Source organism: Mustelus asterias, chromosome 6 (genome assembly GCF_964213995.1).
Source record: "Mustelus asterias chromosome 6, sMusAst1.hap1.1, whole genome shotgun sequence".
NCBI classification, from domain to species: Eukaryota; Metazoa; Chordata; class Chondrichthyes; order Carcharhiniformes; family Triakidae; genus Mustelus; species Mustelus asterias.
In genome coordinates, this window is record NC_135806.1 from 139,693,762 (window position 1) to 139,720,963 (window position 27,202).

General features: G+C 47.9%; 1 protein-coding gene across 2 annotated transcripts in view; it reads left to right on the top strand.

Annotated features, from left to right (window-relative positions):
• Nucleotides 1-23,385, top strand: part of slc5a6a (solute carrier family 5 member 6a) — an 80,923-nt gene extending 57,538 nt beyond the window's left edge. For both annotated transcript variants that reach the window (XM_078215202.1, XM_078215203.1), the window contains exons 6-16: nt 679-833; nt 1,169-1,309; nt 3,594-3,723; nt 5,562-5,650; nt 7,979-8,091; nt 13,554-13,621; nt 13,710-13,796; nt 16,904-17,085; nt 21,335-21,438; nt 22,252-22,373; nt 23,048-23,385. In XM_078215202.1, the coding sequence (XP_078071328.1) occupies nt 679-833; nt 1,169-1,309; nt 3,594-3,723; nt 5,562-5,650; nt 7,979-8,091; nt 13,554-13,621; nt 13,710-13,796; nt 16,904-17,085; nt 21,335-21,438; nt 22,252-22,373; nt 23,048-23,209 (1,353 nt within the window). In that variant the 3' untranslated portion in view covers nt 23,210-23,385. The remainder of the gene's footprint in view (nt 1-678; nt 834-1,168; nt 1,310-3,593; nt 3,724-5,561; nt 5,651-7,978; nt 8,092-13,553; nt 13,622-13,709; nt 13,797-16,903; nt 17,086-21,334; nt 21,439-22,251; nt 22,374-23,047) is intronic.
• The last annotated feature ends 3,817 nt before the right edge of the window (nt 23,386-27,202 follow it).

Here is a 27,202-nt window from a genome sequence, read left to right on the forward strand (position 1 = left end):
AGGCCCCTCAGGCTTGTTCTACCATTCAGTTAGAATCAAGGATGATTTGTATCTTAACTGTTAATTTGCCTGCTGTAGTTCCAGTTCCCTTCATATCCTTGCCAAATCTATTATTGTCTGTATTAAAATTTTCAATTTTCCCCCAGGCTCTCAGCTTTGTGGAAGCGGAGATTCCTGACTTGAACACAATGGAGATCTCGCCTGCCCCCCTTCACGTCAGTGTCCTGAGGGGCCAGGCAGAGGTCTCGGTTCAACATCTCATCTGAAACACAGCGCTCCCTCGGTGCTGTGCTACCCCGCCCCAACATCAACCTAGATCATGCGGTTAATTGTCTGGAGCATGATCTGGTGCACAGCACGATCCCAGAACAACAATAACAATGAAATAAAAGACAGATAGTCTGTTTCATGGTTTTGGTTGAGGGATAAAGAATGACCACATAGGAACAAGTGGAAGCCATTCCGCCTCTGAAAGCTGTTCTCCGGTTCAGTTAGATCAGAGCTGGTGTGAATCCTAACCCTTGCCTATCCACACTGGGAGTGTCAGCCAGGGTTTTCTGCTCGAGTCTCTGGAGTAGGGAGTTCAATCTCTGACTGCGAGTGGCGAGTGTCAGCCACTGACGCAGGCTGCTTCCCTGTCTCAGTCCTGTTAACCACACCTCTCCACTTGACCCTCAGGGTGGACTCAAGGCCGTAATCTGGACGGATGTCTTTCAGACACTGGTAATGTTTTCTGGACAGCTGGCTGTCATCATCATCGGAGCGAGGCAGGCGGGAGGGATCAGTGAAGTGTGGCGAATCGCCAAAGAAAACGGCAAGATCGCAGGGATTGAGTAAGTGCCTTTGTAAAAAAAATTAAAACAGGGGGAATCAAATTAAATCGATAATGACCTTACTGAACATGTGGCGAGGAAGGAACCAGAGGAACCAATTTAAAATAATTGAAGGCTGTGATGGCCATTTTTACTGCAGTAAGCTATTTAATGTGGACCACACTGGCTGAAAGAGCTGTGGATGCAGATTCAATACAAACTCTCAAAGAGGAATTGGATAAACTCTTGAGTTGAACCTTCCAGGGCTCTGGGGAGTGGGACCAATTCAGAGAGTGTGGTGTTACAGTGTGTGGGGAGATTAGTCTGTATTGCTAATGTGTCCTTGTTTTCCGCAGCCTGAACCCTGACCCCTTTGAGCGTCACACCTTCTGGACGCTGAGTTTTGGCGGCGTGTTCATGATGCTGGCACTTTACGGTGTGAACCAGGCCCAAGTACAGCGGTATCTAAGCTCACGCACGGAGCATCAGGCGATATTGTGAGTGACTGAATCAAACCAGACTGCGCCACAAACTTGGCCTGGTCATTGTTTATTGTTTTACAACATTATTCACAAATCCGGTGGCGGCACAGCGGTTAGCACTGCTGCCTCACGGCGGCAGGGACCCGGGTTCGATTCCCGGCTTAGGTCACTGTCTGTGTGGAGTTTGTACGTTCTCCCCGTGTCTGGGTGCTCCGGTTTCCTCCCACAGTCTGAAAGACGTGCTGGTTAGGTGCATTGACCATGCTAAATTCTCCCTCAGTGTACCCAAACAGGCGCCGGAGTGTGGCGACTAGGGGACTTTCACAGTAACTTCATTGCGGTGTTAATGTAAGCCTACTTGTGACATTAATAACTAAACGTTAAACTTAAATCCAGGAGAGGGATCTCACAGACATCATGACTTAATACTGATTATAAACTGTGGCATGACCTTACCTTGAGCTAGAATAATGGGAAGAGGATGTGGCCATTCAGCCCCTTGCTCCTGTTTGCTCATTCAGTTATACCATGGCCAATCTATATCTTAACTCCATTTATTCACCCTTAATATCCTTGTTGCCTTTGTTATTGACTGTTCATACCATAGCCTAACATGAACCTGTCAATCTTTATTCTGAAGTTTTCAATGGCTCCCCTTCCCCACCCTCAGCAGTTTCTTGGAGGAATGAGTTCCAGATTTCCACAGCCCATTGTGTTTCCTGCTAGTGTCCTGAATGGCCTGGTGTTCATTTACCCGTTATTCTGGACTCTTGCCCCCACCGGAGAAAATAGTTTCTCACCATTGACCCTATCCAATCCTTCAATCATCCTGAATATCTCGAGTTTAATCACCTCTTAAATCTTCTAAACTCGAGGGAATACATGTTCAGTCCATGCAACTTGTTCTCCTTATTCAACTCTTTTAGCCCGGATAGCATTCTGATGAATCTAGGCTGTTAGTTAAAGTTTAAAGTTTATTTATTAGTGTCACAAGTAGGTTTACATTAACACTGCAATGAAGTAACTGTGAAAATCCCCTAGTCGCTACACCCTAGCGCCTGTTCGGGTACACTGAGGGAGAATTTAGCATGGCCAATGCACCTAACCCGCACGTCTTTGGACTGTGGGAGGAAACCCACGCAGACATGGGGAGAATGTGCAAACTCCACACAGACCGTGACCCAAGGCGGGAATCGAACCTGGGTCCCTGGCGCTGTGAGGCAGAGGTTAGCCCTGAATTCACAATGAGGTGGAGTGGAATCTGGTACCGCACTCTGCTGCCACTTCAGCCTGTGGGTTTACTCTGCTCCTTTTGGTATCCCTGCATATCCAAATTGTTTGGCATTAACAAACCTGCGCTGAAATTCAAGTTCCCCTCCAGGGACTTGAGTCCGCGATCCAAGCGCACTCTGCAGCGCAGAGGGAATGCTGCACTTTTCGAATGAAATGTTAAACCCGGGTCCTGTCTGCTGTCGCAGGTGTAAAGGCCCCAGGGCATTTATTCCAAAGAAGAGTATGAAGTTCTCCTGGGGTGTACTGAATGATATTTATCCCCCATGCAACATCACAGCAACAGTCATTGTCACGTTGCTGTCTATGGGAACTTGCTGTGTGCAAATTGTTTAAGGGCGGCACGGTGGCACAATGATTAGCTCCGTTGCCCCTCAGCACCAGGGACCCGGGTTCAATTCCCAGCTTGGGTCACTGTCTGTGTGGAGTTTGCACATTCTCCCCGTGTCTGCAAGGGTTTCCTCCAGGTGCTCCAGTTTCCTCCCACAGTCCAGAAATGTGCAGGTTACGTGCAGTGGCCGTGCTAAATTGCCCCTTAGTGTCAGGGGGATTATCAGGGTAAATACATGGGGTTAGGGCGATAGGGCCTGGGTGGGATTGTTGTCAGTGCAGACTCGATGGGCCGAATGGCCGCCTCCTGCTCTGCAGGGTTTCTATAATTACTGTATTTCAAATATTACAAAAATACCTAATAGGCTGTAAAGTGTTTTGGGGTATCCTTGTGAAAGGTGCAGTAAAGATGTGTGTTTTGATCTGTATTGCACCATAAACACAGTGAGGTTCCTGACATTTACAGAGACCACAGCATCAGCGGAAAACATCCAACCCATTCCAGCACCAGGGACCAATGGAATGTCCACCCACTTCCCTCACCAGGGAATTTACGGGGCATATAACGGAATCGTATTTTTAAAAGCCAGGGTGACCGGCGTGAAGTCAGTCTCGAATGTGTCGGATATCTTTTGTTTCTGCTTGTTACCTCTCCCCGTCTGTTCACCTCCCCCTGTAGGTCGTGTTATGTGGTGTTTCCGTGTCAGCAGATAGTTCTGGCCCTGGGGTGCCTGATGGGCCTGGTAATGTATGCTCGCTATGGAGAGAATGGCCCACTACAGCAAGGTTATGTCAGCGCCTCGGATCAGGTACCACCTACTTTATAAAATCCAAACCGGGTGAAAGCAACAATTAGAATTATGTTTATCTCTCTGCCTTTCATGGCCACACGATGTCTGAATCTATTTTACTGCCAATGCATTACATCAAATTTACAGCACAGAATCTCGAAATTATTAGGCCATTTGGCCCATCGTGTCTGCACCGGCTCTCCGAATGAGCATCATGGTTTAGGGCCGTGCCCCTGCTTTTTCCCTGTACCCCTGCACATTGTTTCTATTCAAATAATCATCGAATGTCCTCTTGAATGCCTCGATTGAAGCTGCCACCACCACACTTCCAGGCAGTGCGTTCCAGACCCCAACCACCCACTGAGTGAAAAAGTTTTCTCCAATATCACATTTGCTTCTTTTGCAAATCACATTAAATCTGTGCCCTCTCGCTCTCGATCCCTTTACGAGCGGGAACAGTTTCTCTCTATCTCCTCTGCCCAACTCTTGTCATAATTTTGAACATCTCTATCAAATCTCTCAGCCTTCTTCTCTCCAAGGAGAACAGTCCCAACCTTTCCAATCTATCCTCATAACTGAAGTTTCTCATCCCTGGAACCATTCTTGTAAACCTCTTCCGCACTCTCTCCAATGCGTTCGCATCTTTCCTGTAGTCTGGCACCCGGAACTGTGCACAATCCTCCTACGGACAAGAGTGAATACATTTCCAAAGTTACTTAATGGCTCTGGAGCAAATGGGTGTCCTAAGGTTGTGAGAGGCACTGTATAAATCATAGAGTGATTAGAACACAGGAAGAGGCCATTCAGCCCATCTATCTAGCCTATCAGAGATTGCCAGTTCTCTGTCGAGCCAATCCAATCAGTCCAATTCCTCCACTCAATCCCTGCAAGTCACTGTTTGTTTTTCCTTACTGTATGTTTGCAGTGTTGTGAAGTTTTGCTGTCTAGATAGAATGTATAAAAAAGGGGATAAAAGGGGGGACTGAAACCAAAAGAGAAAATGCTGGAAAATCTCAGCAGGTCTGGCAGCATCTGTAAGGAGAGAAAAGAGCTGACGTTTCGAGTCCGGATGTTCCTTTGTCAAAGCTAAAATGCAGAGAAAGTAGCTAAGACTCATCTTTCATTCCCTCACCCACAGTATAAAAATCTCCCACTTTCTATGTCTTTTAGCTTTGACAAAGGGTCATCTGGACTTGAAACGTCGGCTCTTTTCTCTCCTTACAGATGCTGCCCGACCTGCTGTGAGATTTTCCAGCGTTTTCTCTTTTGGTTAGAGAGAATGTGTGCTGGCTCTGGTTAAATTGACCGGTTTAGGGAGCTACCCCTTGCGAGAAAACTACAAATACTTTTGTTTTTTATGTTGAGGTGATAAATAGCCCCAACATCCAGATGTCAAACATTAATAGCGCAGTCGGAGTGGGAGTTTAATGAAGGTATGGATGAGGTGGGAGTATTTGTGCTTACCGGGATCAGGGGGGATGAAATCGATTGGATTTGGGAGTATGTGTAGGGTCGAGAGGATTGAGGGATCCTGCTTCCTGAGGGTCGAGTGGGAGCTGGAGGTGATGAGAGCCAGAACTGAGAGGGCAAGCAGCACACACTCCCCCGGGGGGGGGGGGGGGGGGGGGGGGGGGGGGGGGAGAGAGACTGGAGCAGTCTGCAGAAGTGGCCAGAAGATGAGGCAACTTGTAATTGGGTCTGGGATCTTGAATTTGGTAAGTGGGAGGGGGCTGCGTAGAGTCTGTGGGGGTCGGTGAGGACAGGCCAGGGCTGGTATTTGGGTTCATACCTGTGATTCTTGCCATACATTTGTGCATTTACCTGATCAGCAATGTCACGTCTGGTTTGAATTGCAGATGGTTCTCTATTTTGTTATGGATGTCCTTCAGCATTATCCTGGTTTACCTGGACTTTTCATCGCTTGTCTGTTCAGTGGAGCACTCAGGTACTTTCACAGATACTCAGCGAAACCTTTCTGAAATAATGGGCCCTGGACTGATGGCAGGTTAAGGTCTGCTATGTTCCTAAGGTTTGAATAGTACACAAGTTGGTGGTGAAATTAATAAAATATATGGAAAAGCAACATAAATAAGTGAATAATATAACTGAGCCATTATTTAAAACACATTAGGGATGGTAGGACAGGTGATGTGTCAACGCTGCAGCATGTGGGAGCTCCAGGATAATATTGTGATCCAGGGTAAACACTCCTGCAGGGAGTGTTTGTGGCTTGAGGAACTTCGGCTCAGAGTCACCGAGCCAGAGGCTGAGCTGCAGACACTGCGACACATGGGGGAGATGGAAAGCCACCTGGATGCTTTGTACCGGGAGGCAGACGCACCTCTTAGGATAGGGTCTTTTGATTTGGTCAGTAGTCAGGGACAGGAGGCTGTGACTGAGAGTGAGGCAGGTAAGGGGACCCAGAGGGCTGGAGTGTCAGCCTCTGCAATTGTCCAATAGGATTGAGGTTCTCTCAGCTTGTTTGGATCGGACGAGGTGGATGAGCCAGCTGACTACGGCAATACAATACAGGGAGCCATTCAAATTGGGGAGCAAAAAGGAATGTGGTGGTAGTAGGGGACAGTATAGTGAGGGGGTTGACACTGTTCTCTGCAGCAAAGAGCAAGAATCCAGAAGGCCTGCCCAGTGCCTGCCCAGTGCCAGGGTTTGGAACTTCTGTTCAGGACTGGAGAGGAACCTGCAGTGTAAGGGAGAGAATCCAGTGGTCATGGTCCACGTAGGTACCAACGACATACGTAGAACTAGGAAAGAGGTTCTTAGAAAGTATGAGAAGCTAGGCACTGCATTATAAAGCAAAAGCTCAAAGATTAGAATCTCTGGATTGTGACCTGGGCCATATGCAAATTGGCAAAAGGTACAAGAAATTAGAGAGATGAATATGTGGCTCAAACGGTGCGGGAGAAGCGGGTTCTAGTTTGTGGGCCACTGGAGGCAGTACTTGGGGAAGGGGGTGTATTCTAGCGAACCCCGTGACTAGGGAAGTAGAGTGTTTTCAACTAAATAATGGAGGCAAAGGATCAAATTTGGAAAGATGTGATAAATCACTTGATCGCTTGACCTAATGACCCACCTCATTTCCAAGAACCAGGTCTAACAGTACCTCCTGCCCTGTTGGACTGGACACATACAGCTGTTGAAATTTCTCCTGAACATACCCTAGGAACGCTTGTCCTCTTTGCATCTATATTTGGGTAATTAAAGTCCCTCATAACTTTAAAAAAAGTTGACACCTCTCAGTAAATTCCTTGCAAATTTGTTCTCCTGCATCCTTCTCACTAGTTGGTGGTCTATAAACCACAGTGAGCAATGTCATTTTTGCTCCTTAGCTCTAGCCAACTAAGTTCTCTTCTTGACCCCTCTGGGACATCCTCTTTTGCCAGCACTGCAATGCTCTTCTTAACCTATGCCGCCAACCTTCCCCATGTTACTTCCTTTCCTATCTTCCCTGAACACTTTGTATCCAGGAATATTCCACACCCGGTCCCTTCTTTGAGCCAACTCTCTGTTATAGTCACAACATTGTATTTCCGCATGGCAATACGCCTAGAACTCACTGATTTTATTTGCCACATTCCCGTGCATTCACATACATGCACAGTAACCCTGACTTAGAACCTATAGCTTTCTCCCTTTCTCTAACCTCGCCTATTAATTTGCGAGTGTCTTTGTTATTTTAGTGTTACCGACCTCCCCAAATATTCTGGGCACTTGATGTTCTTCCCTGATGTTATCTCCTGGTTTGCACATCCCTGCAAAGATAATTTCAATCCTAGCATATATTAGAAGTTTATATTTAGGCGCAGCAGTGAGGTGAGAATTAGTTTAGACTACGTCCGCGCTGATAGCATTTCCCGATCGTCATGTTTCTGAGATAGTGCAGAGTGCTGGCAGCAATGGGAACCTTGGTGAATCCAGCACATTTGTTGAATTATTTAAGGGACCATAAAAAGGCCAATGAAGCAAGAATGAAAATGCAGTAGAAGAGGGTTCAGAACTTTGGTTACATCAAATGCAGGGTATTGTAGACTGCCTGGATGGTGCCTCACTGCGGTGGAGTTCTTGATGCAGGAATTGCTAGATATACCACACTGCTTCTGCTACAAAGCTGATGTTAATTGTTAGATTTATTGCTTACTGTCTCTCGTTTTCAGGTACCTGTTACTAACAGCATGAGAATTATTCCACAATAGCTCTCTGTACAAATGGAAGCCATGTTAGGCTCTCTATTCAATGCTGAATTGTCTCTCTTTAGTACGATATCATCAGCATTCAATTCACTGGCTGCCGTGACTATGACAGACCTGATTAAACCTCACTATCCAGACATGACTGAGGCTCGAGCCACGCTGGTATCCAAGGGACTTGGTAAGTGACAGTGGAAAATAACAATACTTTCTGTGTGTGCGCGCGTGCGTGCACTTGTGCTTGATGTATGTACGATGTTTCAAGCTGCTTCACAGCATAATTATCAGACAAAATCAGATATTAGGGCAGGTGACCAAAGTCTTGATTGAAGAAATGGATTTGGAGAGGCTTCTTAATGGAGAGAGAAATAGAGTCGGAGAATTTTATTTAGGGAATTCTGGAACCAAATGCATGGCCGCCAATGGTGGAGCGATTAAACTTGGTGATGCGCCAAGGCAAGAACAAAGAACAGTACAAAACAGGCCCTTCAGCCCACCAAGCCTGCGCCAATCACATTGTCCTATCTAGACCAGCCTGTATCCCTCTATTCCCCATCTGTTTATGTGCCTATCCAGATAAGTCTTAAATGTCACGAAAGTACCTGCTTCAACCACCTCACTTGGCAGTGCATTCCAGGCCCCCACCACCCTCTACTTCCCCTACACATCTCCACTGAAACTTTCCCCCCTTACTTTGAACCTGTGCCCCTTTGTCATTGTCATTTCTGCCCTGGGAAAAAGCTTCCAATTGTTAACGCTATCCATACCCCTCATAATTTTATAAACTTCTATCAGGTCGCCCCTCAGCCTCAGTCTTTCCAGGAAGAACAATCCCAATTTATTCAATCTCTCCTCTAGACCAGGCAACATCCTGGTAAACTTTTTCTGTGCCCTTTCCAATGCCACCATGTCCTGGCGACCAGAATTGAACGCAGTATTCGAAATGTGGCCTAACCAACGTTTTATGTAACTAACATAATTTGCCAACTTTAGAGACTTGCTGCCTCTGTACGCCGGTGTGTTCCAGGTTGCGGGGGGAGGGGGGGAATGGGCCAGTGCGAGTTGGGGTACCGAGCAGCCGAGCTAGGAATTTGCTGCTCTCAGAGTCAGGGGTCTGTTTGAAGTGAATGTGGCATTGTTCACTCAGCCATGGGTGAGGGTTTAAATAACATGTATCCGACAGTTTCCATCTCGTGCTTGCCAAGGTATCCGAGCAGTGAACCCGGCTTAGTGAGATTGCTTTTAATCAGCTTTTGCCTTGTGATGGATTTCTTGTGATGCGATTTTCCCAGCCTGGAATCCAGCTACTTAATATGTTGGCAGCAATGGACACCCTCCAGTGACTGACTCAGGGGGAGCGAAGCCAATACCTGAGGGCCGAGGGAATCTTAGAAGAAAGAAAGACTTAGTTTCTGTAGTAAGGACTGCAGTGTTGAAAAGATTAGCTGAGTTATTCATGCAAGGAGTTCCAGACACTCAACCCTCAGAGAGAAGAAATTCCTCCTCATCTTCGCCTTCAATTGGTGCCCCTTTATTCTGAGACTCTGTCCTCTGACCCTAGACTCTCCCATGAGGGGAAACATCCTCTCGGCATTTATCCTGTCAATCCCCATAAGAATCCTCTATGTTTCAATGAGATCATCTCTCGTTCTTCTAAATCCCAATGAATCGAGTCCCAACCTGTTTAACCTTTCCTCATAAGACAATCCCTGCATTCCGGGGATCTCCCTAGTGAATCTTCTCTGAACTGCTTCCAATAAAGTAATATCTTTCCTAAAATGAAGAGACCAAAACTGCACATAGTTCTCCAGATGTGGTCTCTCCAGTACCTTGTACAGTTGCAGCAAGACTTCCCTCCTCTTATACGCCAAACCCCTTGAAATAAGGGCCTCTGTAATTCTATAAGTACCTCAAAGTGTGGTTGCTGTTGTAATGAGGGAAATGTGAAATGCGTTTTAAGCTCAGCAAGCTCCCACAGACAGCATAATGACAAGATGAAGCTGGTTTTAGTTATGTTGGTTGAAGGATAAATAGTGGTGAGGACACTGGAGAGAACTCCCCGGTTGCCTTCACAATAGTGCCACGGAATCTTGCACTTTCACTGAGAGAGCAGGCGGGGTCCAAGTTTTAGGTGTCTTCTAAAAAATAAGGCCTAATTTCCGCCAGCATCCTCTCGTGCCTGGGACCCGCACCCTTCCCAGTTCCCCATCACCAGAAGGACTTTCAAGTCATCACGTTAATCTGGTCTGGAATCTCCCTCTTCACCACCTCTCCTGCAAACTCCTACAGCTTTCTGCTTCTCTCCTCACCTGTTCCTGCCTGGCCATCCCGCAGTCACCTCCCCTTATTCTACCCTGAGCGAGGGACTCAGTGTATCTGCAGTTTAACGGTAGGTGTTGGAAAGGAGATGTCGGATTAGAATAACGACGGGGTGAGGAGTAGGGAGGCACTAGTTTATTTTTAAATTTAGACTGTCTTTCTGTGGCGCGGCATCACTGTACAGGATCCTCCCTCCAGCGCTGAGTGAATGGAACCATTGTTCTGACTCACAATAGCTCAGTGGGACGATGCACAATTTACAGTTCAGAAACAGGCCATTTGGCCCAGTTGATCCATGCTGGTGCTCAAGCTCCACACCAGCCTCCTGCTATCCCTCTGCATCTCACCCCATAAACATAACAGAAACAGTTACAGCAGAGAGGGAAATCATTTGGCCCATTGTGTCCAGACCAGCTCTCAGTGAGAGTAACTCACCTCGTCCTATTCCCCTGTGGTCCTGTAATTTATTTGTTCTCAGAAAATTATCCAATTGCCTCAATTAAATCTGTCTCCACCACACTCTCAGACAGTATATTACAGATCCTGACCACTTGCTGTGTGAATCTGTCTCCACCACACTCTCAGACAGTACATTCCACATCCTAACCACTCGCTGTGTGAATCTGTCTCCACCACACTCTCAGACAGTACATTCCACATCCTAACCACTCGCTGTGTGAATCTGTCTCCACCACACTCTCAGACAGTGCATTCCAGATCCTAACCACTCGCTGTGTGAATCTGTCTCCACCACACTCTCAGACAGTATATTACAGATCCTAACCACTCGCTGTGTGAATCTGTCTCCACCACACGCTCGGCGTCAGGGATTCGGGCTCAATTCAGTCCTTGGGTGACTCTGTGGAGTTTGCACATTATTCCCGTGTCTGTGTGTGTTTACTCCGGGTGCTCTGGTTTCCTCCCAAAGTCCAAAGATGTGCGGGTTAGGTTGATTGGCCATGCTAAATTGACCCTCAGTTTCAGGTGGATTATCAGGATAAATATGTGGGGTTACGAGGATAGGGCCTGGGTGGGATTGTTGTCAGCGCAGGCTCGATGGGCTGAATGGCCTCCTTCTGTACTGTAGTGATTCTAAGTGGGAATGTTTGCTGATGACTGCACAATGTTCAGCACCATTCACGATTCCTCAGATACGGAAGCAGTCCATGTTCAAATGCAGCAGGACCTGAACAATATCCAGGTTTGGGCTGACAAATGGCAAGTGATGGGATCTACCCCAGAATACTGAGAGAGGCAAGGGAGGAAATTGCTGTGGCCTTGAGAGAAATCTTTGTATCCTCACTGGCTACAGGGGAGGTCTCAGAGGATTGGAGAAGAGCCAATGTTGTTCCTTTGTTTAAGAAGGGTAGCAAGAATAATCCAGGTAATTACAGGCCGGTGAGCCTTACATCAGTGGGTGGGAAATTATTGGAGAGGATTTTTCGAGACTGGGTTTATTCCCACTTGGAAATAAGTGGACACATTAGTGAGAAGCAACATGGTTTTGTGAAGGGGAGGTCATGTCTCATGAACTTGATCGAGTTTTTCGAGGAAGTGACGAAGATGATTGATGAGGGTAGGGCAGTGGAGTTGTTTACATGGACTTCAGTAAGGCCTTTGACAAGGTCCCTCATGGCAGACTGGTGCAGAAGGTGAAGTTGCACTGGATCAGAGGTGAAGTTGCACGGGATCAGCGGTGAGCTGGCAACTTGGATACAAAACTGGCTCGGTCAAAGAACACAGAGGGAGCAGTGGAAGGGTGCATTTCTGAATGGAGGGCTGTGACAAGTGGCGTTTCTCAGGGATCAGTGCTGGGACCTTTGCTGTTTGTAATATATATAAATGATTTGGAGGAAAATGTAACTGGTTTGATTAGTAAGTTTGCGGATGACACAAAGGTTGGTGGATTTGCAGGTAGCAATGAGGACCATCAGAGGATACAGCAGGATATAGATCGGTTGGACACTTGGGTGGAGAGATGGCAGATGGAGTTTAATCCGCACAAATGTGAGGTAATGCATTTTGGAAGGTCTGATACAGATAGGAAATATACAGTAAATGGCAGAACTCTTAAGAGTATTGATAGGCAGAGGGATCTGGGTGTACAGGTACACAGGTCACTGAAAGTGGGCAATGCAGGTGGAGAAGGTAGTCAAGAAGGCATATGGCATGCTTGCCTTCATCGGCCGGGATATTGAATTTAAAAATTGGCCAGTCTTTATAGAACCTTAGTTAGGCCGCACTTGGAATATAGTGTTCAATTCTGGTCGCCGTACTACCAGAAGGATGTGGAGGCTTTGGAGAGCGTACAGAAAAGTTTTGCCAGGATGTTGCCTGATATGGAGGGCATTAGTTATGAGGAGAGGTTGGAGAAACTTGGTTTGTCCTCACTGGAACGACGGAGGTTGAGGGGTGACCTGATAGAAGTCTACATGATTATGAGTGGCATGGATAGAGTGGATAGTCAGAAGCTTTTTCCCAGGGTGGAAGAGTCAATTACTCGGGGGCACAGGTTTAAGGTGCGAGGGGCAAGGTTTAAACGAGATGTATGAGGCAGATTTTCTACACAGAGGGTGGTGGGTGCCTGGAACTCGCTGCCGGGGGAGGTAGTGGAAGCAGCTAAGGTAATGACTTTTAAGGGGCGAACAGACAAATATAGGATGGGACTTGAAGGATATGGTCCCCGGAAGGGTAGGGGGTTTTAGTTCAGTCGGGCAGCATGGTCGGTGCAGGCTTGGAGGGCCGAAGGGCCTGTTCCTGTGCTGTAATTTTCTTTGTTCTTTGACACTCATGCCACACAAGTGCCAGGCAATGACCATCTCCAACAAGAGAAAATCTAACAATCGCCTCTTGACTGTCAGTGGCATTACCATCGTTGAATCAACCTCTCATCCTGGGCATTACCATTGACCAAAAAATTAACTGGGGCAGCTATATAAATACTGTAGCTACAGGAGCAGGTCAGAGGCTAGGAACCCTGCAACGGCACCTCCTGACTCCCTAATGCCTGTCCGCTATCTACAAGGCACAAGTCAAGTGTGTGAAGGAATACCCTCCATTTGCAGCTCCAACAACACTCAAGAAGCCCAACACCATCCAGGACAAAGCAGCCCGCTTCATAGGCACCCCATCCACAAACACTCATCCCTTGAACGAATAAAATAAAATTCTCCCTCGTGTTTGACTTGGTTCTCTTTAAATCTGTCGATGATATTTGCCTCAATCATTTCATGTAGTAGCCAGATCCAGATTCTAGCCGCTGTCTGAATGCACCAGTTTTTTACCTGTGATGTGCAGTAAATGAGAGTTCCTGTGTTTTTGCAGCACTGGGCTATGGGTTGCTGTGTCTCGGAATGGCCTACATCGCATCACTGATGGGCTCGGTGTTACAGGTGCTGTATCACACCCCTCCCTCTCAATGTATTTGTATCATTCCCGATGGCCTGGAATTTTTCACATGCTCCTTTCCTTTAAACTCAGGCGGCGCTAAGTATTTTCGGGATGGTTGGTGGTCCACTGCTTGGAGTCTTTTGCCTCGGAATGTTTTTCCCCATGGCTAATTCTACGGTGAGTTTTGCTTTTGAGTATTTCTTTCTTTCTTTGGCTACATTTTCACGTTGGGGTGGGATCATTAACGGACTTGGTAGCAGTTTGTTTGAAGGCTTTTCCAATGAGAGGGATAACGCTGAGTAAGAGCCATCATTGCCTTGAAAAGAGTTCCTTCAGTAAGTTGTAGACCTCGATGTTTCGGGATGTGTATTCTGTCTGGGAGAATGACGGGACAGCTGAGGGATATGATTCCATCCACCCTCAACTATGTATAACTACCTCTTTCACTTGTTCCTGTCATTCCCCACCAGACAACAAGCACAGCACACTGTCAGGGCCCACCAGATCATCTAGAGTTTAAAGTTTTAAATCTTAAAGTTATTAGTGTCACAAGTAGACTTACATTAACACTGCAATGAACTTACTGTGAAAATCCCCTAGTCGCCACACTCCGGCGCCTGTTCGGGTACACGGAGGGAGAATTTAGCATGGCCAATGCACCTAACCGGCACGTCTCTCGTACTGTGGGAGGAAACCAGAGGACACCCATGCAGACACGGGGAGAATGTGCAAACTCCACACAGACAGTGACCCGAGCTGGGAATTGAACCTGGGTCCTTGGCGCTGAGGCAGCAGTGCTAACCACTGTGCCACTGTGCCGCCCTATCATCTAAGGAACTCTTAAGATAACAGTAAGAAGTCTCACAGCACCAGGTTAAAGTCCAACAGGTTTATTTGATATCCCGAGATAACAATTGCTCTTTCAGAGCATATTTAATAGACGTGGTCTAACCATTCAATCACTTTCCTTGTGGCTGAAAAATGGCAAATGGAGTTTAACCCTGATAAATGTGAGGTGATTCATTTTGGTAGGACAAATTTAAATGTGGATTACAGGGTCAAAGGTAGGGTTCTGAAGACTGTGGAGGAACAGAGAGATCTTGGGGTCCATATCCACAGATCTCTAAAGGTTGCCAGTCAAGTGGATAGAGCTGTGAAGAAGGCCTATAGTGTGTTAGCTTTTATTAACAGGGGGTTGGAGTTTAAGAGCCGTGGGGTTATGCTGCAACTGTACAGGACCTTGGTGAGACCACATTTGGAATATTGTGTGCAGTTCTGGTCACCTCACTATAAGAAGGATGTGGAAGCGCTGGAAAGAGTGCAGAGGAGATTTACCAGGATGCTGCCTGGTTTGGAGGGTAGGTCTTATGAGGAAAGGTTGAGGGAGCTAGGGCTGTTCTCTCTGGAGCGGAGGAGGCTGAGGGGAAACTTAATAGAGGTTTATAAAATGATGAAGGGGATAGATAGAGTGAACGTTCAAAAACTATTTCCTCGGGTGGATGGAGCTATTACAAGGGGGCATAACTATAGGGTTCGTGGTGGGAGATACAGGACGGATATCAGAGGTAGGTTCTTTACGCAGAGAGTGGTTGGGGTGTGGAATGGACTGCCTGCAGTGATAGTGGAGTCAGACACTTTAGAAACATTTAAGCGGTTATTGGATAGGCACATGGAGCACACCAGGATGATAGGGAGTGGGATAGCTTGATCTTGGTTTCAGATAAAGCTCGGCACAACATCGTGGGCCGAAGGGCCTGTTCTGTGCTGTACTGTTCTATGTTCTATGTTCCTTGGTGTTGATTTAATGCCATTAAAAACACTCACTCAGTGAGGGGGCTGTGTTTATAGATACCTTTATGATGATGTGGGTATGGTGGTGTACTGCAAATGTTACTAGATTAATATTCTAGAGAACACAAGTTCGAAGCCCACCCTTTACATCACTTTGAGAGTTTGGATCCCATTTCTCATTTTAAAAAAATCTGTAAATAAAAGGCTGGTGTCAGTAAAAGCGACCAATAAGCTGCCAGATTGTTGCAAAAATCCAACTGGTTCGTTACTGTTAAAGAATCATGGAATTGTTACCCCACAGAAAGAGACCTTTCAGCCCTTGCTGTCCCTCTGAATAAACAATTCACCAAGTGCCACTCCACGGCCCAGCACATTCTCCCTTTTCAGATAACAATCCAATTCCTAGCTGAATGTCTGGACTGAACCTGTCTCCACCACACTCTCAGACAGTACATTCCACATCCTAACCACTCGCTGTGTGAATCTGTCTCCACCACACTCTCAGACAGTGCTTTCCAGACCCTAACCACTCGCTGTGTGAATCTGTCTCCACCACACTCTCAGACAGTACATTCCAGATCCTAACCACTCGCTGTGTGAATCTGTCTCCACCACACTCTCAGACAGTACATTCCACATCCTAACCACTCGCTGTGTGAATCTGTCTCCACCACACTCTCAGACAGTACATTCCAGATCCTAACCACTCGCTGTGTGAACCTGTCTCCACCACACTCTCAGACAGTGCATTCCAGACCCTAACCACTCGCTGTGTGAATCTGTCTCCACCACACTCTCAGACAGTGCATTCCAGACCCTAACCACTCGCTGTGTGAATCTGTCTCCACCACACTCTCAGACAGTACATTCCAGATGCAAACCTCTCGCAGCTTGAAGAAGAATTTCCTCGTGTCGCCATTGCTTCTTCTCCCCATTATCTTAAATCCACCCTTTTGAAACATGCCGTCCTTATGTATTCTGACGTCGATGTGACTCCAGTCCCACACCAATGTGGTTCATGCTTAATTCAAACACGAAACTCCGTATGCCTGGCTCTTAGCTTCTCTCTCAAATAACACTCAGGCAGGACAACTAGGACAGCTATGTTCAGGCATGGATGGGAATCGAACATGCGATTTTTGGTTAACAAGACCAACACTTGGCCACTGCGCAAATACTTTTATTAGCAACAGGCATGTCATAGAACCAAGGAGTCCCTGCACTGAGTCTGCACTGACAACAATCCCAACTATCCCGTAACCCCATGTATTTACCCTGCTAATCTCCCTTACACCATGGGGCAATTTAGCATGGCCAGTCCACCTAACACACACACCTTTGGACGAGGAACCTTTCTTATATTCGTTGTGAGTGTTCTAGTTTTGGTTTTATCAGTGGGGGACTGGTATATTTATATCTTTCTCTTTGCGATTTAGCTTTCTCACAGACTCTCGGTCCTTCCTGGTGACTGTTCTTTGTGTTGTCTCCAACAGGGTGCAATCTCTGGGCTGGTGGCGGGGTTGATAATGGCATTCTGGATCGGAATCGGCAATTTCATTTCTAGACGACAGCCTCTTTCATTCGTAAATGCGACCACCATCCAAAACGTTACCACTACCTTGGCAACCGCTACCATGGCAACAGTCAACCTTACGACAGTGGCATCAAGTGCAAGGTACATGCAGAGCCAATCACTGCACTGTATTTCGCTGATGGGATTTGGGAAGGGTGGGTGCAAGAACAAGAGAATGAAAAATGTCCGTCTCCCTTATCCAGGTAACAGTTACATTTTGCATCAACTACTATTCCCTGTCTTGCCCCATAATGTGAACCAGCAGTGGGTAGGAATTACCGTCGGCGATTTGCGTATTGATCACCACAAACATGTATCTCAAAGAACCATTGAATGGTTAAAGCACAGAAAGAGGCAACTTGGCCGATTGGGCCTGCACAGGTTCTCTCTAACAACTCAGCTAATCGCAATTCTCCTGCTCTCTTCTGTACCCCTGTAAGTGTTTCCTTTTCAGATAAGGTGAGGTGAGAGTGACTGCCCTTAACATCAAGGCAGCATTTGACCAAGTGCAGCATCAAGGAGCCCGAGTATAACTGGAGTCAATGTGCATCACCCTATTGGAGTCATACCTGGCACACAGGAAGATAGTTCTGGTGGTTGTGGAGGGTCAATCATCTCAGCTCCAGGACATCTCGACAGGAGCCCCTCAGGATAGTGTCCTCGGCTCAATCACCTTCAGCTGCTTCATCAATGACCTTCCCTCCATCATAAGATCAGAGTGGGGATGTTCACCGATGATTGCACAATGTTCAGCATCATTCGCGACTCCTCAGATACTGAAGCAGTCAAAGAACAAAGAACAGTACAGCACAGGAAACAGGCCCTTCTGCCTGTGCCGCTCCTTGGTCCAACTAGACCAATCGTTTGTATCCCTCCATTCCCAGGCTGCTCATGTGACTATCCAGGTAAGTCTTAAACGATGTCAGCGTGCCTGCCTCCACCACCCTACTTGGCAGCGCATTCCAGGCCCCCACCACCCTCTGTGTAAAAAACATCCCTCTAATATCCGAGTTATACTTCGCCCCTCTCACCTTGAGCCCGTGACCCCTCGTGAACGTCACTTCTGATCTGGGAAAAAGCTTCCCACCATTCACCCTATCTATCCCCTTCATAATCTTGTACACCTCTATTAGATCTCCCCTCATTCTCCGTCTTTCCAGGGAGAACAACCCCAGTTTACCAAATCTCTCCTCATAGCTAAGACCCTCCATACCAGGCAACATCCTGGTAAACCTTCTCTGCACTCTAACGCCTCCACGTCCTTCTGGTAGTGCGGCGACCAGAACTGGACGCAGTACTCCAAATGTGGCCTAACCAGCGTTCTATACAGCTGCATCATCAGACTCCAGCTTTTATACTCTATACCCCGTCCTATAAAGGCAAGCATACCATATGGGAATCCTGTGGTGAGTAACTGCGGAAGGGCCATCCAGACTCGAAACATTGGCTGTATTCTCTCTCCACAGATGCTGTCAGACTTGCTGAGATTTTCCAGCATTTTCTGTTTTTGAGAAAGAGAATCCAACTTTATAGGACCCTGGTTAGACCCCACTTGGAGTACTGCGCGCAGTTCTGGTCACCTCATTACAGGAAAGATGTTGAAGCCATTGAAAGGGTGCAGAGGAGATTTACAAGGATGTTGCCTGGATTGGGGGGCATGCCTTATGAGGATAGGTTGAGGGAGCTTGGTCTCTTCTCCCTGGAGAGACGAAGGATGAGAGGTGACCTGATAGAGGTTTACAAGATGTTGAGAGGTCTGGATAGGGTAGACTCTCAGAGGCTATTTCCAAGGGCTGAAATGGTTGCTACGAGAGGACACAGGTTTAAGGTGCTGGGGGGTAGGTACAGAGGAGATGTCAGGGGTAAGTTTTTCACTCAGAGGGTGGTGGGTGAGTGGAATCGGCTGACGTCGGTGGTGGTGGAGGCAAACTCGTTGGGGTCTTTTAAGAGACTTCTGGATGAGTACATGGGATTTAATGGGATTGAGGGCTATAGATAGGCCTAGAGGTGGGGATGTGATCGGCGCAACTTGTGGGCCGAAGGGCCTGTTTGTGCTGTGGCTTTCTATGTTCTATGTTAACTAGTTCCTGATCAGTGGTTGCAGTTGAGTTTGTGCAGTGCTCTGGATTGTGGTATGATGGACTTACTCCAGCTGGTCACATAGGGATCAGCAATACTAATATCGTACAGTGTGATTTGACAAGCTAGTCGATTGTCCATCATTCCTGTATAGAAACATTGAGTCTCCCGGCTGGTAGATACCACGATGATAGAAATGAAAAGCAATGGAAGAATTGCAGTACGTATCTCAGCTTCCCAGTATTGGTGCCGTGTTATAACTGGAGTTCCACTCACTCTTGCGTTTAGTCTGAAATGATAAGAGCGTGTGAAATAGGAGCAGGCGTAGGCCATTCAGCCCCTCGAGCCTTCTCTGCCATTCAAGTATCAGGGCTCATCTGTTTGTTTTGAATTCCACGATCCCACCTACCCTCAATAACCGAAATAAAGCATGTCAGGACGTCAGTGCTGAGGGAGTGCCGCACTGTCAGAGGGTCAGTACTGAGGGAGTGCCGCACTGTCAGAGCGTCAGTACTGAGGGAGTGCTGCACTGTCAGAGGGTCAGTACTGAGGAAATGCTGCACTGTCAGAGGGTCAGTACTGAGGGAGTGCCGCACTGTCAGAGCGTCAGTACTGAGGGAGTGCCGCACTGTCAGGGGGTCAGTACTGAGGGAGTGCCGCACTGTCAGAACATCAGTGCTGAGGGAGTGCCGCACTGTCAGAGGGTCAGTACTGAGGGAGTGCTGCACTGTCAGAGGGTCAGTACTGAGGAAATGCTGCACTGTCAGAGGGTCAGTACTGAGGGAGTGCCGCACTGTCAGGGGGTCAGTACTGAGGGAGTGCCGCACTGTCAGAACATCAGTGCTGAGGGAGTGACACACTGTCAGGGGGTCAGTACTGAGCGAGTGCCGCACCGTCAAAGGGTCAGTACTGAGGGAGTGCCGCATTGTCAGAGGGTCAGTACTGAGGGAGTGCCGCATTGTCAGAGGGTCAGTACTGAGGGAGTGCTGCACTGTCAGAGCGTCAGTACTGAGGGAGTGCCGCACTGTCAGGGGGTCAGTACTGAGGGAGTGCCGCACTGTCAGGGGGTCAGTGCTGAGGGAGTGCCGCACTGTCAGCGGGTCAGTGGTGAGGGAATGCCGCACTGTCAGAAGGTCAGTGCTGAGGGAGTGCCGCACTGTCAGAGGGTCAGTGCTGAGGGAGTGCCGCACTGTCAGAGGGTCAGTGCAGAGGGAGTGCCGCACTGTCAGAGGGTCAGTGCTGAGGGAGTGCCGCACTGTCAGAGGGTCAGTACTGAGGGAGTGCCGCACTGTCAGAGGGTCAGTGCTGAGGGAGTGCTGCACTGTCAGAGCGTCAGTGCTGAGGGAGTGCCACACTGTCAGAGGGTCAGTGCTGAGGGAGTGCCGCAATCTGTCTGCTTGGGAACATCAAAGATCCCGAGCTGTTACTTTGAAACAGAGCAGGGGGACATTCTCAAACAAAAGTGCAGCACAGGAACAGGCCATTCGGCCCTCCAAGCCTGTGCCGAACATGATGCCCTCACTGAACTAAAAAAAACCTTCTGCCCTTACTCAGTCCGTATCCCTCTATTCTCTCCCTATTCATGGATCCATCCAGATGCCTCTTAAATGTTGCTAATGTGCCTGCTTCCACCACCTCCTCTGGCAGCGCGTTCCAGGCACCCACCACTCTCTGCGTGAAAAACTTCCCTCGCACATCTCCCTTAAACTTTCCCCCTCTCACCTTGAACCTGTGCCCCATTGTAATTGACACTTCCACCCTGGGGAAAAAGCCTCTGACTATCCACCCTGTCTGTGCCTCTCATAATTTTGTAGACCCTCTATCAGGTTTCCCCTCAGCCTCTGTCTTTCCAGTGAAAACAATCCTAGTTTATTCAACCTCTCCTCATAGCCAACACCCTCAAGACCAGGCAACATCCTGGTGAAGCTTCTTTGCGCTCTCTCCAAAGCTTCCACGTCCTTCTGGTAGTGTGGTGACCAGAACGGCACGCAATACTCCAAATGCGGCCTAACCAAGGTTTTATATAGCTGCAATGATGTCCTGACCAATATTTAGCTCTTACTAAAAAACATTATCTGGTCAGTGTCACATTGCCACTTGTGGGATCTTGCTGTGCACAAATTGGCTGCCAGGTTAAAACTTCAATGAAAGGACGTTATTGGTTGTGGAGTGCTTTGAGTCGTCCTGAGGTGGTGACAGGCGCTGGGTAAATGCAGCTCGTCCCTGTGTAGCTGATCCAATTCGCTGCTCTAATCTTCCTTCTGTCCTTTAGCCCCACAGGACTGAAGAAGTTCTACTCTCTGTCCTACCTGTGGTACAGCGGGCACAACGCAGCCACCGTGGTCATCGTGGGACTGCTGGTCAGCTTCTTAACAGGTAAGGTTCAGTGTGTCAGCGCCTTGTCCCAGTAATGTCCTGATTCAGCGACCCACCTCGAGCATGGCACTGTGGGGGTTACTTCACTGAGTGAGTAACTCGCAATGTGAGTTCAGATGGTAGTTTGTCAATTTGAATTCAGTTTCAATGGCAGGTATCAGTAAGAGTGGCCCCAGAGATTATCGTACCTGGCTCACTAATGTTTCTTAGTGTAGGTAATCCAACCATCATTAACCGGTCCGGTCTGTAAGTCCCATGCCTGACCCTAAACTGATCTCGGACTTGGTGTCAGTTGTACCAAACTGCTACAACACAGCAGTTCCAGAAGGTCTACCACCATCTGCTGAAGATCATGCAGAGGTGGACAGTGAATGGGTGGAACCCAAGAATGCTGAATTAGTGCAAACAAAATCCCTTCAGCTCTTTAACCAGCGGAGGAACTGTTTGTGGTCGGGGGTGGGGGGATGTTATTAACCAGAGGGCACAGCGGTTGACAAAAGAACCAGAGGAGGAGATGAGGAGAAACATTTTAATGCAGTGAGGTGTGACTGCAATCCTGTAACAGAGTGGTCGACTCTTAACTGCCCCTGAAGTGACCAAGCAGGAGACTGTCCATATACGGTACAAAATACATACTACCTGGCAGAGTGTGTGTGTGTACCCATCTGTATTAGTGTGTGCTCGTCTGTATTAGTGTGTGTGTGTGCGTCTGTCTGTCTGTCTGTAATAGTGTGCGTCTGTGTGCGTCAGTGTCTACAACATCTTTTATAGAGAGACACTGAACTGTGTGGCTGACCTCTGTTCATATTCTAGGTCCAATGAAAGGGGAGGATGTGAATCCCTCGACTGTTGTTCCAGTTCTGCGTTACCTGCTCTTCTTCCTTCCTGAGCGATGCAAGGAGAAGCTGAGCTGTGGGGTTCGCTATCAGCCAGCGGTAAGTACAAAACCGTTTGTTCTTTATTTCACTCACTCCCTCCTTGTGTTGGCTAAACCCATCAATTGGCTAAGCACTCAAAACCTTCCCACAGGCTACAGCTTTGTTGTCCTTTGAGTGAGGGCCCAGTCTATCAGTTCACTTTGATAATGTTTCTCAGTGCTGTATGCCAATAGGATCGCTCTTATTCCTGTGAACTCCACATGTTCTACATCATTTATCATCCTTCCCTGGTTCCATTCTGAAGGAAGAATCTTGAAACATTTTCCCAGTTGTGTGCAAAGGTACAATTGAAGTGTCAGTTTGCTGTGAAGCCTGATTCCTCATCGTCCTTTTCCCGTAGGGTGACACGGTGGCACGGTGGTTTAGCACTGCTGCCTCACAGCGCCAGGGACCCGGGTTCAATTCCAGCCTCGGGTCACTGTCTGTCTGGAGTTTGCATGTTCTCCCGTTTCTGCGTGGGTTTCCTCCGGGTGCTCCGGTTTCCTCCCACAGTCTGAAAGATGTGCTGGTTAGGGTGCATCGGCCATGCTAAATTCTCCCTCAGTGTACCCGAACAGGCGCCAGAGTGTGGCGACTTGGGGATTTTCACAGTAACTTCATTGCAGTGTTAATATAAGCCTTACTTGTGACACTAATAAATAAACTTTACTTTATATTTCTCACCCGCGCAGCACGATGAACCCAGCTTCCAGCGTTCTCTGGTGCCGACCAAAGAGCCAAACGGTGTGATAAGCAAGGAGCTTGCTCCAGGGGGAGAAGCTGAGCCATCGAAGGCGATGGGAATCGGGAAGGAAGAGCAGGTGGCGGTGGTTCTGCAGGAGACGTCTCTGTGAGGGTGGATCCCACACGATTACTTAATCCAGACGTAGACGGTGCTGGGAGAGTGAAACATTTTGACCATCTTTGAACAGCAAGACGCTTGCAGGATAACAACAGACCCACTCTTTGCAGGTTGTTGGGGGTCTTGTATAGCGCTTTGTCTTTGCTACCGTTTGGAGCAAATACAGAATTGGATGAATAATAAATGGGGGGGCGGTGGAGGGATGACCTTAGCTAACTAATTGCCACTGAGCCAAGGAACAGCTCGAATTAACAGGTGGTGCTTTGCCAGCCGGCGGGTTTCAGCCGGGCAGTTAAATGTCACGACTGTCCCTGTTGCTGATATCTGCTCGGGGACCGGGTATTTTTTTTGTGACATTTTCATCGCTCAGGAAACTTTCTGAAAAGTTGCCCCTCGACCAAATGTGATTTTGGAGTTGGGGGTGGGTGTTGGGTGGGGGAAGAGAGAGGGGCAGCCCAGGCATTTCCTTGTCCCCAGTTTTCGGGCCGCATGTTGGGTGGGCAGTTTGTTTCCTCTTTAATTTGGTACTTTGTGGTTTTCTGAATTAAGACCCACGAGTGTCAGCAGCGACAGGTGGGAACTGTCCTCCTGCTGCCGGCAGATGTCTGTCTCTTGTGGTTTTGAGTTCGGTTCCAAACTCACTATGATTTTTGTTGTACCTGAACCCAATCCAGGGACCCTCACCGGCCCGAAATTTCCATTATTGCTGCTTTGTAATCTGTTGAGATGAGACGTAAGCACAACCTGAACTGCATATCGCCTCTTGCCCTTTCTGATTTATCTCCCCCACCCTGTCTGTATCTGTTCTGCTGACCGAGGTGAGATTGCGGGTGTTTGAGATAGTGGGGGATCTGCCAATTCCCTTCAGTCTACAGTGCAGCACTTCCAAAGCTCCCGTTGAGTTATAAATATATTTTAAGCATTAGATGTCAGCCCTGACTCTGTGGAAAACACTTGGCCTCTCAGTAAGAAGGTCATGGGATCACATCCCACCCCCAAAGACCCGAGCAGAAGTTCCAGGCTGACGCTGCCAGTGCTGTGCTGAGGAACCGCTGCACTGTCGACTGAGCCGCCTTTCAGATTGCACTTTAAACTGATAGCACTCACCTGGATGTGAAGGGCTTTGCAGAAGGGCAGGGGAGTTCTCCCCATTGCCCCGCAGCCAGTATTTGATGGAACAGGCTCGAGGGGCTGAATGGCCTTCTGTTCCTGTGTTCCTCACACATCTGAGCTAGCGGAGAAAGGAGGAATAACAGCAGAAAATGCTGGAAATACTCAGCAGGTCTGGCAGCTTCTGGGGAGAGAGAAACAGAGTTAACAGAGTAAAGGGCCTGGGACCTTTCACCTGAATGAAAAATAGTCGAAGATGTAATGGAGAAGTGAAAGAGGAAGGCTGGGTAAAAGAGGAGAATGGTGATGAGCCGGAAAGCAGCAGAGATTAAATGAAAAAGGTTTCGTGTCGCAAGACCCAAGGGAATGGGTAATGGGACAAGTAAAGGAATAAAGATATGACTAGAAGAGGTGTGAATGGCAGGTGGAATACCTGCCATCCAGAACCAAAGGAAATCAGTGAGAAAATAGAGGGAAGTAAAACAAGCCAACAGAGAGAAGAAACAAAATGAGGGCAGAGATTAGGATCTAATATTGTTGAACTTAAAGATGATAGAATCCCTACTGTGCAGGAGGGGACCATTCAGCCTCTTATTCTCCGATAGAGCATCTAACCCATGCCTTACCCACCCTATCCCCGTAATTCCACACGTTGATCATGGCCAATCCACCTAACCTGCACATCTTTGGACTGTGGGAAGAAACCGGAGCACCCGGAGGAAACCCACGCAGACACGGGGAGAATGTGCAAATTCCACACAGACAATTACCCGAGGCCGGAATTGAACCCGAGACCCTGGCGCTGTGAGGCAGCAGTGCTAACCACTGTGCCATTGAGTCCAGAAGACTAAGTACCCAGTCAAAAGATGAGGTGATGTTCCTCGAGCTTGGTTGAGCTTTGTTGGAACACTGTAGCAGACCAAGGGCACTGTAGCAGACCAAGGGCAGAAAGGTCAAATTGAGAGTAAGGTGGAGAATTAAAATCACCCGTCAGTTTTGCACAATTATCGTGCTACTGGAGGAAGCCATTTGGTCCATTAAGTCCATGTCTAGCTTTCTGCAGAGCAATCCTGCCAGTCCCATTTCCCCGCGGTATCTCAGTAGCCCTAACTTATCCCAGCTCTGGTCATAGGCCTGAAAGGTTAACTCTCCTTCTCCCTCCATAGTTGCTGCCAGACCTGCTGAGGATTTCCAGCGTTTTTAGTTTTTATTTCAGATTTTTAACGTTCGTAGTATTTTGCTTTTTGTGTTTGAAGAAAGGCAGCGAAGTTGTTAACGCAGCGTCCTTCATTCAGAATCCCATCCTGAAGCCACTCCCAAGTCTGTGAATCCAACAAACTCGTTATACTCCAGGCACAGATCACATCAACAACCTCAGAGACATTCTAGATTTCTGTGCAAGTCATAAAAGTGTTGCAACTTTGGGTGTGTCTTGGGTATGACCCCAGTGTGATCATTTGCTGCCTTTTCAGTGGTCTGATAGAAGTTTGATACCCACTGCCCTGTGTGTATGAGCCCGGGTAGTACAATAACTAAACTCTTCCTGAGATCCTCTGATCTCTCTGGAGCCAGACCAACAGGCTCGATTGGTCAATTTGCATTTTCTGTTTGCTTTATTCCGATTGTTTAGGAAGCGAGATGGGCAGATCTACAATTTCCAAAAATAAAGAAGCTGCTTGCTAAAGCAGAAAGCGCAAACTCTCCCTGAGCAGGGAGTGATGCCCTCCCCTGTCTGCCAGGCTGACTTCCTGCCCCCCGATTCTCGTGCTTCTGCCTGACTCGTTAAACTCAGAGTCGTTTGCTGCTAAACTTCATCTCAAACGGCCAGCTGCTGCCTCTGAATTGGTCATTGCCCAGAATCTGTACAAAAATAAACAGCTGCCCGCCCCACATTTAATTCACTCCTCGCCTTCCTGTGCCTCACCCTGAGGCTATCTGGGGAAATTAACCCACTTTTTCTGGCACCTCGTTAAGGAACAATTTCTCCTGGGGAAATGGCGATTATTGATCGTGTTGCATTTAGCAAGCGTTCAGTGGACCATGGTAATTATGCTTGGAGACTGCAGGTAGTGTCAGAGGTTAATGTCATCTCATTATTAAATCAGGAGGGGGGGGTGGTGCTGTGTTGACGCTCCTGTCACACTTGTCTTCACGATACACCGGTATTCAGCGAGCATGTTCACTGCACCAGGCTTCCCTCGACATTGAACCATAACACGAGGCACTGAATGGAGACCTGCTTTGTAACTCCCGTCGAGTGCAATGTCAGTTCCTGACAGTCCCGTCCTGCACACTTCAGCTCTGACTTCTCCCCAGTGTGAGCAAGAGGTGATACCAGCACATGGAGGGACACTAAACACCAGACAGAGGTCTCACCTTTCGCCCACTTCTGGTCTCTGCAATTTTTGGCAATGTGGGAAGTAATTTTCTCACAGTGAGAATCTTTATTGTTTGTAGATTTGTCTCATCCCTGGTCATAAATGCGGGTTGTGGTAACACTATTGTTACTGGACTATAATCCAGCAAATCCCGCCGTGACATTTGGAAAATATAAACTGGGAATATAAAGCTTAAATCAGTAAAAATGATCAGATTGATCTAAAACCAACCTGCCCTAAACCCGGGCGGCACGGGGCCTCACAGCGCCAAGGAACCAGGTTCGAATCTGGCCTCGGCTCACTGTCTGTGTGCAGTTTGCACATTCTCCTCGTGTCTGCGTGGGTTTCCTCCGGGTGCTCCGGTTTCCTCCTGCAGTCCAAAGATGTGCGGGTTAGGTTGATTGGCCATGCTAAATTGCCCCTTAGTGTCAAGGGGATTAGGAGGGTAAATGGGGTTGTGGGGATAGGGCCTGGGTGGGATTGTGGTCGGTGCAGTC